Raw genomic sequence first — 12,069 nt, forward strand, 5'->3', positions numbered from 1 at the left:
TCTCAAATATAATTTCAGATTCTTTTCTTCTTTTTTCTACATTTGCCATCATTCGGAACAAATGACGCCATTCATTTCAGGCCAAATGTGCCTATTGACATCAGAATGAATGCCTTCCATCAATTATGCACCAGTTTGATGCAGAATGTGACCCAGCATGTGAATATTTGACCGCTGTGCATGCTTTCCTTATCTGCATCCTTCTCACACACACACTCTCTCTCTCTCTCTCTCATATTATCTGCATCTGCCAGTTTTCCTCTCTCTTGCTTTTTCTCTCTATCCATCATCAAATTTCAGGAATTTCCCCCTGGGAGCCGTTCAAGTATTACGGCCAAAGCTGGAGGGTGCTCTCTCTTTTCCTACTTTCCTTTTCCTCCCACCACCTGACCATCTAAGTTACTGTCTTCACAAAAAACAAACAAACAAACGAAACACCCAAAAGAAAAGGTTCTTCAGAAATAAACTCATCTGAAGCAGCTTCATGTTGTTCATACATGAAAATGCTCAGTGTGCACCTGAAGAATGGCTCTTTGACCCGCCTGTTGATCAGGATCTTTGACCTCCCTGCTGATCATGGGACCTCGTCCTGCCATCCTCTCCCCGAGGAGCCACAGGAAACAAGCTCTTGTGACACAGTGGTCTGTGCAGCCATGGAGAGGCCCATTACTGCAGTCACATGGCAGGTTAGCGCAGGGACTGATGCGACCATGTGAGCTCTATTTTCTAAATAGTTACAGCTGCCCTGGGGCTCATGAGAGTTTCACACAGGACATATAAAATGCCAGAAAGTGCATGAGGGGTTTAGATTTCAGATAAAATTTGTCTCTTTCTCATTTGTTTTGTTTTGTTTGTTTGTTTGTCTTTTTGTTTGTTTTTTTATCTGTGCAAAAATGAGTCAGCTCTAAAGAGATGAAGGTGATCTTTGGTTTTAGCAGCAGGTGTAATAGGCGAGGTCTTGACATTAGATGTTTACAAAGCCCCACGTGACTTTTAAACCTTTGCTTTTTAAGAATCTTTTAAGTTTTTGATTATTTTTTAAAAGGGGACTTTTAACGCACATCCAAATATCATGGTTGCACGTAGGGAAACGCTTAAGTGAAGCATATAAGCTTCAGTATAAGGAAGAAGAGGAAGAGGAAGAAAAGTGAAAGTCGTAAATGCTATAAAATACTGTCCCTTTATATGACAGTGAATCACAGCTGGCACTGCAGACTGCCCCAAAGGAGCTCGACTTCGTTTTAACTGAATTCAATCACATCTAAGATACAAATAGAATCCATGCGATGAGTAATTGTTTTTTAATATGTGTAAAGTCATTTCAAAATCATTGAGTTTATCTAAATAAATTATCGGTCTATTTTTCTTCCGCTACATATCAAAAGACTTTTAAAAAAAGAAAGACTTTATCCAAGTGAACATCCACAAAGTTTAATCCAAATGGGCGTGGGAGTGGGTTTCAGCTGCTCTCTGGGGCCTGTTAACGCTTTTGAATTTAGAACCGATGAACAAATTTGTACACAGCGCCAAAACTAAAATACAGTCCGTTTCATGCACATATTTATTTATTTATTTATTTATTTTTAAAAGCCCATTCATTTGTAAAATTGTGATGAGTTTTCAGACCGAAACACAGGGCTTCGTTAAACATTTGACACTTGATTTAATTAAGCAGCCTGACAGATATTTGTTTTAGTTGAATTATTAGTCAAATATTTACCTATTGCCTGTATAGTCGCTTAAAAAATAAAATAAAATAAAATAATAATTTACTATCACTAATTGAAGTTTGATTTTTTTAATTTGTTTCAGTGTGGCAAAAAACAAAGGAACATTTGGTTCGGTTATGTTCTTCGATAAAAATGAATCATGCATTTACTTTTGTCGCACATGTAGTCATGAATGATGAAAATAATTTGGTCAGATTTTTTTTGTCATGCCTGATAAAACCAGAGGAAGAAAGTTATTTATTTTATTTATTTATTTTTAATCTTAAGAGGAAATTTTGTTCAAATCGGCTGTAAGAATCTCGTTATATTTTCTGCATCGTTTAACATAAAACGCGATAATTACGCGATAAACTCACGGAGTACATAAAACATAAAAACGTCACAGATTCCAGAAACTTAATGTTAGTAGCAATAACTTACGCTGATTATAAGGACTTCATGAGACGAGCCTTGCGCTGAGATGATCAGATACACCTCAACGAGCAGCAGAAGCTTTGATTATTACCTGGATGTGGTTTCGACTGCCTGCTTTTTATTTTAATGGCGTTCTGATAAATTGGCGACACAGGAACCTCACGGCTCTTTCAGACATGCTCCCTGGGGGGTCGTGCACATCCAGCTGCACTAACTAAACACACTCCGTAAAACCACAACTTCCCCCATCCCTCTCTTCTGCACAGGGCTGATGTGAAAATTGCAAACAAAATTTTGATCACTTTCTTTTTTGAAAACAAACAAACAAAACTAAACAGCAACTATCGGGTCACGTTTTCTTTCTACTGCAGACCAACAACAAAACAACAACAACACAAAACTCGGAGGCCTCACCGCAAGTCCGAGCGCTGAGGGCTGGTCGATGGGGTGCAGCATGTAGGTAGGTGTCCCCCACCATCACCAACACCACCAGCACCACTACGACTACCAACTCGTCATCCTCCAAACATCAACTTCCTACCATTAGCACCTCCGAGGCCGATATCCAGGTGCCGCAGTGTGTGTTTGAAGATAGCAAAGTGTCGGAGCGGGAGAGAAACAGAGAGATCCATGTGTCCCCGTCTGCTGCGGAGTATTTTCTATGTGTGCGCGACTAGTGTCAATGCTAGGACATAAGGGGAGAAAGACGCACACATCGCTCTCTGTTATCATTTTTTTCTCCATGTTTGCAGCACAAAACTGCTTTTTGTTCCCCTTTTTTTCATTTACGAGGGTTAATGGATAGAGGCTTGGGCGTTTGATCACATGGCTACAATTCACCTGAGATGGAGACAAAGAGAGCAAAGAGAGAAGAGAGAGAGGGAGAAAACTGAGAGTCGGGCTCAACATGAGAGGCAAAAGGATACACAGGGGTCATTGTTGCATTCATTTTGTGTGTGTGTGTGTGTGTGTGTGTGTCCGTTTGCGCATCAAATGCTGTTTAAGTCAATTCTCTATCTTTCCCATCATGCATTAAAATCGCGGCCTTCAATCCTGCAGCCTACAAATAGATCCTAACACGCGAACAAACGCAGAGCGGGACACGGGAAGAGGAGGTTAAGGAGACACGAAGAATGCAACATTAGATTAAAATCATAACAATAACTATAGCACCTAGTTTGTTTTAAGAGATGTCACTATTTATTGAGATTATCTGTTATTATTATTATCATTTTAAATCCAGGTGTCTTTACACGTTTTTTGTCTGTTCCTCCAATTTTCACGCAGATAGAAGCGTAAATAACTCTTAAAGATAGATTTCTCGTCTAACATTTCAATTATGAAGTATAACTCTCAAAAGTCAAAGGTTATTTCAAGTAAAGGTGTAATATCTGACATATCAGCTAACTTCAAATCATTTCAAGACGTCCCTCCTTTCAGACTCTTGGGTTCCCCCCTCCCCTCTTTAAAGTCGCATCCACGAATACAAATCAATAGAATAAATTTCGTGACTGTTTTATGAATTGCAGATAATACTACGAGGAATAAGGAGATACCTTAAAAAAGGTAATGACGCTTTGTGTGATCATTATGAGGTCAAATATAGATTCAAAATGATTATTTAGCATAACGTTTATGATTTCATGATCCATAAACCCGTTCAACACATCCTGCCTAAACTGGCGTTCGTGCGTTTTTTTTCTTTTCTGTGGATTTTCTTCCCGAACTTCTGTTTACCCAAATCTCTCAAATTTGTAAGATAATTTTTTGTAAGCAGAGTTTCGTTCAGTCTGAACTGAACTTTACAATTCATTTGGTGCTTTTTCTTCAGGAACCGCACGGGGCAATAACTCTCTTCATGATTGTTTATTTGTTTGATATAACATGTCAACACGTCCAACAAAGCTGGCCTTCTCCTGCCTGTAAATGGGCGCACTGTACAGTCATTTAAGCCTCTCCAAGGTAAAAATCTCACCTCTTCTCCGTTGGAAACCTTGCAGTGATGGACAGACGGCCATTAACGCTTCGTGGCTTCCGCCCAATCGGAGAGCAGCGGGATAATTAGAGGACCAATCAGAGCAGAGTCTTATTGGGAGGGCGGGGCTGGTTGTGCTGGAATGCTGCCTCTCTGGGAATGTTTTCCACTTTCAATCACTTTTTTTTCTCCCTGTCCCTCTCACAAGGCGCTCTTTAAGCTCCGGTGTTGCCACACAGAGCAGCCATTCATCGGCTCTACAGTCAGCCACACACACTTCCATGCTGAACCACTGGACATCTAAATTGGTAAGTTATGTAATTTAAAAAATGAGAGTTTATACATAAAAGTGAATGTTTGATATTAATATTTTTGCCAAACGCGTAATTATTATGTTTTATTAAACGTTGTATGGACTAAGTTGGATTAATAATAATTATGATAATAATAATAATAATAATGATAATAACAATATGTGTATATTTTACCGGCGGAATTTTATTTTCCGGAATGTGACATTATCGAAAAGAAATTCAGTTTCAATCGCTTTCTTATCACATTTAGTCCCGTTAAGTAACTTAACGTGTTTATCTTTAAATAAATCACGGTTCTTTTGTTTCGGACCAAAATTAAAATGATAATTGTAACAAATTTGTGTCTGTGTGGTTTTTAGATTTAGCCACTGTTGCTGTAAAGGATTTCCAGCTGAAGGTGGAAAGCATTTGGAGACTTTTACGCAGCAGTATGTCTTTGCCTTAGAAGAGTCAACAATAACTGGGATCCTTGACACCACGGACATTTACTTGAACCCATTTAATTACTCCGAGAAGTTAGTTCTGTGGCAAAGTTTTCATTTGAGGATTGTCCTATAATTTAACGAAATTGAAAAGGAAAAATGTCCGGCGAGGAGCACAGCCTGTCCGAGGCGGAGCTGAGTCCCGCAGGGTCAGACGATGGTCACTCACTGTCACCGACTCAACCTGGAGCCACGCCCGGCCAGGACTCACCTCTGACGGGGCAGCAGCAGCTGACCGCGCTCTGTGTGGACGGCAGCAGTGATGATGGAGGCAGACCCAGAGCCAAGGAAGAGGAAGAGGACGATCGTTTCCCGATCGGCATAAGGGAGGCGGTCAGTCAGGTGCTGGACGGGTATGACTGGACACTTGTGCCAATGCCGGTGCGCGTAAACAACGGAAACAAAGCTAAACCCCACGTCAAAAGGCCAATGAACGCCTTCATGGTGTGGGCGCAAGCGGCGAGGAGGAAACTTGCGGACCAGTACCCCCACCTGCACAACGCAGAGCTCAGCAAGACACTGGGCAAACTGTGGAGGTTTGTATTTAAAAAAAAAAAAAAAAAAAAAGGAACAGTGTGGCCATACAAGCGGCACATTTCTTGTGCGTAAAGGATGTACCGGTGCTGAATTTAAGCGTAAAATGTTTGCGCTTCAGTTTGTGGTTGTTTGGTATTAAATCGGATAGAAATAAAAACTTGGTGTTTTTCTGTTGTTCTCCTTTACAGAGAGAATTTTAAAAGTAAACAAACAGATTTTAACCCAAAGAAGTAAAGAAAAAAAGATATTTATGCATTACGCATGATTCGGAAAGCAGGAGATATTTATGATCTTCAGACATATTTTAATAAAAATATTTTCAAAATGAACTTGGAAGCAATATAAGACTAGTCCTTGTTTTTCTGCCCCCTAGGCTACTGAATGAGACCGACAAGAGGCCATTCATCGAGGAGGCAGAGAGGCTGAGAAAACAGCACAAGAAGGACTACCCGGAGTACAAGTACCAGCCCCGGAGACGCAAAAATGGCAAACTGATGCCTTCTAATGAGTCAGATAGCCAGGGGGAAGGGGAGGCCAGCCACTCCCAGTCACACTACAAGACTGTGCATCTTGAGCACAATGGCGGGGCTGGGTCTCCACTGGGTGACCTGCACCACCACCACCATCATCACCACCATCCTGCTGGTAGGTGTCTTCCCGTTTCTATGGATGTCTTAATGATATTATTATTTTCACGTTGCGAGAGACCTGATCCAAAATTTCAAAACTTAAATCAAAAATCTCGAAACTTATTAATTTATGCTGTAATTTCAAAATATAACTTAAGTTAGGTAAAACAAACAAAACAAACAAAACAAACAAAAGCCTTTTTGTATCTGATGTCAAAGTTCACCTTATCATGTTGCTCCTTCTTTCTCTTTTAGGTCAGGGTCACAGCCCGCCAACTCCACCTACCACCCCAAAGACAGAGCTCCAGTCTGGGAAACTGTCAGATGCCAAGAGGGAGGGGGGAGCAGGAGCGCCTGGAGGATCAGGGGGGCCCAGGGGAGCCCTTGGGGTTGGAGCTGAAGGGTCTTCCGGTGGTCCCTCATCTTCAAGTGCTAAACCCCACATCGATTTTGGCACCATGGACATCGGCGAGATCAGCCATGAGGTGATGTCCAACATCGAGCCATTTGACGTGAACGAGTTTGACCAGTACCTCCCTCCAAATGGTCACCCTCAGAGCGCGACTGGGGCTCCTGCAGCTGGATCCTCGGCCTCATCTTACGCCTACGCCCTGGCTGCTGCAAGCGGGCACTCCGCCTGGCTGTCCAAACAGCAACAACAGCCTCAGGCCTCCCCGTCTTCCTCCGACCCATCCAAGGCTCAGATCAAAAGTGAATCTGTCTCTGGTACACACTACGCCGAAGCCTCATCCTCTCCCTCCTCAGGCACCCATGTCACCTACACCCCACTCAGCCTGCCTCACTATGGCTCTGCATTTCCATCGTTGGCCTCCAGAGCTCAGTTTGAGTACGGAGACCACCAGGCCCCCGGGGCATACTATGCCCACTCCAGCCAAGCCCCTGGGCTGTACTCAGCCTTCTCCTACATGGGCCCTACACAGAGGCCTCTGTACACTACCATAGGAGACCCCTCCAGCGTGGCACCCTCTCACAGCCCCACTCACTGGGAGCAGCCTGTTTACACCACACTCACAAGACCTTGAGGGAGACCAGCTGAGCAGAAGGAAATATGGGAAGTGTGTGAGTGGATCTGTGTGTGTGCAAATAATGTGAGTGTGAGCGCGCGTGTGTGTGTGTATGCCCGTGCCATATCGATGTTATATTAGAAGTTTTTACTTTTTTAGTCAGTTTAATGCAATGTGCATCCATGGGGCCTTAAACAGTTAAAAAAAAATACCCACACAGTATAGAGTGTGATTCCTGGGTCACCCGCCAATCAAAAGCAGAAGAAAACTTAACAAACATGTGCCATCAAAAATTTCGTATGTTGGGACATACAGGAAAGGGTGTAAAGATAGACAAGTGAACGAGACGTTGAAAGTGGACAAATGGATTGATGAGTGACTACGATTTGACCCAGAAGTGCTGGGTTTAGACTGACATAATCAGAATTTATTAACCAAACTAAAGGTTGTTTGTGATGTCTTTGTGTTATTTTATATGAGTAGTAAGTTTATTGTCATTGTGGATATCCTAGGGTGTAACTTTATTGTGTTTGATTTGATATTACACATCAACATCTGCACCACTGCTTTTGGGGGGTAAAAAAAAAGACATCTTTCAATGATCCCTGGGGTTGTTTTTTCATGGCCGGAAAAGGATAGCTGCAACTTTTCTTTCTCTGTAGATAGCGCAGTCTCACTGTATCACTGTCCTGCCTTCATATTAACTTTGCTGAAGTGATCAATGAAGCATTTAAGGGGAAAAATAGGAAAAAGAGAGGGAAAGAGAGCTCTAAAAGATGCATTTCGACTTGTTGCTCAGTCTCGGACACTTACCTCAGCTCTGTTTGTTTTGTGCCAACAGCAAAGGAGAAATATGACTGGATACATGGGTGACTAAAGCAAATTTCCACTTTTCTTTTTGATTGCTAAGTGCCTAAAAGATTCCTGATCCACCTTTAACAGAGTTCAAATCTATAAGTGCAAAGTCTCAACCAAATCTCTCAAGATAATTGGCCAGCTTGGGTCCTGCTTAAGGATTAGAATCACATGTACGGCCGTTCTGCTCCACATGTGGGCCAAAGCCACGCTTTTGTTTTTACACTTTCTTCCTATGTTGCGCCCTCTCCCCCCTTTTACCAATGTGAATAATGGTCATTACCACAGCTTCATCTTTATTACGTGACACATACTTTATCATTTTATACTGACCCTTTTCTCACATAGTTGATATTTTTATGTAAGTAATAATGCATCGTGTCACACCTTTGTTTCTTCCATTTTGTATAATTCTGGATAGTTTTGTAAAGTGTTTGCTATACATTCACTTGAGTATTTTGCTTCCTTACCAGAAAAGCAATGTTGAAATATTATTGTTGTCATCTATTAAATCAATTTATTTATAAAAAAGAAAGTCCTGTGTGAGAGTGATTTAATGCAGTGGTAGGTGTTCAGGAATAACATATGAAGCAGTTAGCAAGTGAAGGGTGAAAAAAACTAGAAATTAATTAAAAACACGCAGCTGACGTGTGAACTGTAATAACAACACAACCAGAGCCCCACCACCATAAGCTGTTTAGTGTGTTTGTGTGTGTGGTAGGCTAAAATTGACTACTAATTCCCCCACATTTAATCGGCTGGGGACTGCGTGTTACTGAGAAAGACAAAGAGAGCCATTCAACGAAAGCAAGGGACAGAAAGAGAGAAGGGGTGGGTGTAAAGAGTCAGAGGCAAGGCCAATTTCAGCTCAGTAACCAGCGTACACTCGGACTTTTGTACATGGCCTTCCTTTCACTCTACCCTCTCCTCTCCACCTGAGGCTCCCTCCCTGCCTCCACACTCAGCTGCAGTTTAAACTCATTCAGATGGCACGCAAAATTCAAAGGTCAAGTTCATTGCTCTCTCCGCATTGGGGGCGATGCAGACATGCGCCAAAATAAGGAAGTGGGAGTTTTAAATGAAAAGAGCAGCCCAAGCCCAAGGGAAGTTGTTACATTACACAAAGGCATCTTAGATTAATCTTAAATTGTGGCATCTTAAATTAATCCTACCAGTCGGAGAATAAACACTCTTAAAATCATGTTGTGGGCAAGATGAGAAAAAAACAGATAAGCAGCCATGGCTCCAGCTTTTTGCCTACCTCCAGGCCATGACAAAACTGAAAAACAAACCTTGAATGGCTTTTAAAAGGGGGCATGTGAAGGAGTGCGCTAAAAAAAACCCAAACCTTTTTTAAGAATGTAAAAAGATTCTGAGCAAGTTTCATGAGTAGATATAGATATTCACATGAAAACATTGCATTTTTGCTTTTCTGCACCTTTACATCATTTTATTCAATAAAGCATTTCATACTTTGTTAAATATTGGTGAGTTTATTGTGTTATGCTACATAAACTCATATAGAGTCCAAATAAACTCACATAAGACCATACTTAGAAATACTTTCATTTCAAAGATTTAGTTTTTTATACTTAATCAAATAATCCCAAATAGTATTATAATGTAATACTATTATATTACTTATCTGCTTTCATCCATTTTCAAGGCTAAATTAGAAATCAGCCAAACCAAGCTCAAGTAATTCATATTATGTTATTCGGGTGATCGTAACGTTGCTACAGCAACTCACAGCACAGACACTGGTGTTAGACAGGAGCACACATGATTATCTAAATGCACATGCTACAAATTCCTCAAAGAGTCATAAGTGGGAATTCATTGCTTACATTTGCACAATTGTGTCTGAAAAAAAACCACAAGACTTCTGGAAAAATGTCCTTTGGATAGTTGAGACCAAAATGGGGGTGTTTGACTTTAATGCACAGCATGACATTTGGAAACAGCTCACACCAAACTATTGCTATGGCCTTTTTGCAGACACAGGTCCTTGGCACCTTGCAGTCACTGAGTGAAAGTATTCTAGAATTAAATTTGGCACAATCTGCCCAAGAGATAAAGCTAAAGAAAAGACTCAAAGTGTTGCAGGGTCCTAGTCAAAACCTGATTGAATGCTGCGGCATGGATGCAAACCTCAAAGAAAAGTAGGCAGAGATTCCTTCACAAATGTGAGCGACTGACACAAAAAACAGATACTTACTGCAGAAAAAAAACAGATAGTTACTGCTGATAAAGGTTGTTATACAAAAACTATGGAGTGTACATAGTTTTTCACAAGACTCCAGCTTGTCAGTTATAACATTTTTGGGTCAGACAGCAGCCCAAATGCTGATTAAAGAGAAGAAGCTGGTGCAGTATCACTCCTCAACAAACAGTGGCGGTTACAGTTTCGATACAGTTTGCTGATGCCATAAAAAGAGGGGAGGAAGAAGAAGAAGACCTCAGTGCAGAAACAGGCAACAGAAGCAGCAGTTAGTGTTTCCAGCTGTCAGACGGGATTCAGAAGAACATTGGGAAGAGAAAATAATAGAAAGGAATATTCTCATATGTAACAGGGTGAACAAATCACAGCTATATTTGTAATGCTGAGAGTCAGCGCTGCTGTATACATCCACACAAACAATTCAGCTAAATTTATTCACTTAAATAAGCTTTTAAATTTTAAGCTCTTTTAAACATGTGAAATATGATTTCAGCTGCTGTTTTGTCTCATAATCATGTTTGAGTTACAGTATAGGTCCAGGCACAGACCAAAACATTTATTTTTTAACCACATTTGTGAGATTCGTGTATGCTGACATTTGCAAATCAAAATGTGAGGTAGTTTGTCACCTTGAATAATGACTGAGTGTCAGAATACTTAACAACTAAAACAGCAAAAAGAAATCATCATGGTCCCATTATGAATTGCTCATTAGCTGATGCCAACTTTTCAGTCAAATCAAAGAGGAATATCATAGTTTGGTCAATACTTTTAAAAATGGCTAAAGAGCTGGGAAAGCTCAATAAGAGACATTTGCATGAGACAGAAAATAAAGTAGAGGAGGCAAGAAGCAAGACACAAGACTGAAAATAATATAAAGAGCAGATAAGAACTGGTCACAGCAGCTTAAACGGATCATATTTCATGGCTATTACAGAAACAGAAGAGCACATCCTCATCCCCTGCAGAAAAAAGTTATGTATGTGCAAGGATTGGCTAGGGTTAAAATTAAAGCTGTGCAGATTTAGTAGAGGAAATAAACTCAATTAGTGGGTTGTTGAAAGCAACTATATTAATGGGCCTGTATAGTAAATGAAATGATCTGTTTTGCAAGTGTCTTTAGGACTCTGCATCATTGTACTTGTTGTAATCAGTCAAGTCCTTTTTAGCCTCTTAACATGTTTAGCTGCAATTTCTGATGTCCTCTAGGCCAGATCTCTCTTTAAAAAGGCATCTCTAAAGTCAATGAGACCTTAGTATCTGGATAAATAAAGGATACGTACAATTCAGTTTTCCAAAACCTGATTGGCGCTTCTACTTTGTGACAGGAATGTTCATTCTGACTCAAAGAATAGTACACTAGTTTATACAAAATTTCATTATAGGGAATATTATAGGGTTACTGGCTCAGAAAGAGAAACAGCATGTTTCGACTTTGTGCTGGAATGATGCAAGAATAAAGATTATTAGAGTTTTCCTGACGGTGACAGAGAGTTAAAAAACTTCAGTGTAGGGACTTATGGGGGACTACAAGTCCCAAAACAAAGGAAATAAATACATAATTAAACAATTTATTATTTTTTTATTGATTAATTAATTAAGGGAATAATTAATGAATTAATGAATATATAATTATTGTATTAAATAGCTGTCCAATTCATTTAAAACATTTGATACATTACTTATTTATAATTTATAATTTAATATTATTTAATTAATTAATTAAACTTTTATTTGATTATTTAATAATGTATTTATTTAACTAATTTTGGAACTTGCGGCCCTCTAAAGGGAATCGGTACGGGGGAAGAAAAGACTGAAATCATTGACTAAAAAACTGGGGGTGGCAGTAATACAACTCTAGAGAATTAGAACTGCCATCAAACA

The 12,069-nt window shown here is 40.2% G+C and overlaps 1 protein-coding gene across 1 annotated transcript; it reads left to right on the plus strand.

The window, feature by feature from the left end:
* The first annotated feature begins 2,555 nt into the window (after positions 1-2,555).
* On the plus strand, positions 2,556-8,496 carry LOC146572742 (transcription factor SOX-10-like). Its single transcript, XM_085277114.1, has 5 exons — positions 2,556-2,604; positions 4,328-4,427; positions 4,793-5,451; positions 5,826-6,097; positions 6,337-8,496. Exons 3-5 carry the CDS (start codon positions 5,015-5,017, stop codon positions 7,122-7,124), a joined length of 1,497 nt encoding a protein of 498 aa, XP_085133240.1. The 5' UTR covers positions 2,556-2,604; positions 4,328-4,427; positions 4,793-5,014; the 3' UTR covers positions 7,125-8,496.
* The last annotated feature ends 3,573 nt before the right edge of the window (positions 8,497-12,069 follow it).

This window comes from Mchenga conophoros, linkage group LG6 (assembly GCF_057382185.1).
Source record: "Mchenga conophoros isolate Kocher_MC1m ecotype Shallow Benthic linkage group LG6, M_conophoros_male_GT1.1, whole genome shotgun sequence".
Classification (NCBI taxonomy): domain Eukaryota; kingdom Metazoa; phylum Chordata; class Actinopteri; order Cichliformes; family Cichlidae; genus Mchenga; species Mchenga conophoros.

What these genes read in the sequence shown, in the direction of transcription:
- LOC146572742 (XM_085277114.1), top strand. Translation starts at nt 5,015, where the DNA reads ATGTCCGGCGAGGAGCACAGCCTGTCCGAGGCGGAGCTGAGTCCCGCA. An exon ending in ACACTGGGCAAACTGTGGAG is followed by an intron (nt 5,452 to 5,825) that starts GTTTGTATTTAA and finishes TCTGCCCCCTAG; the next exon opens with GCTACTGAATGAGACCGACA. An exon ending in TCATCACCACCATCCTGCTG is followed by an intron (nt 6,098 to 6,336) that starts GTAGGTGTCTTC and finishes TTTCTCTTTTAG; the next exon opens with GTCAGGGTCACAGCCCGCCA.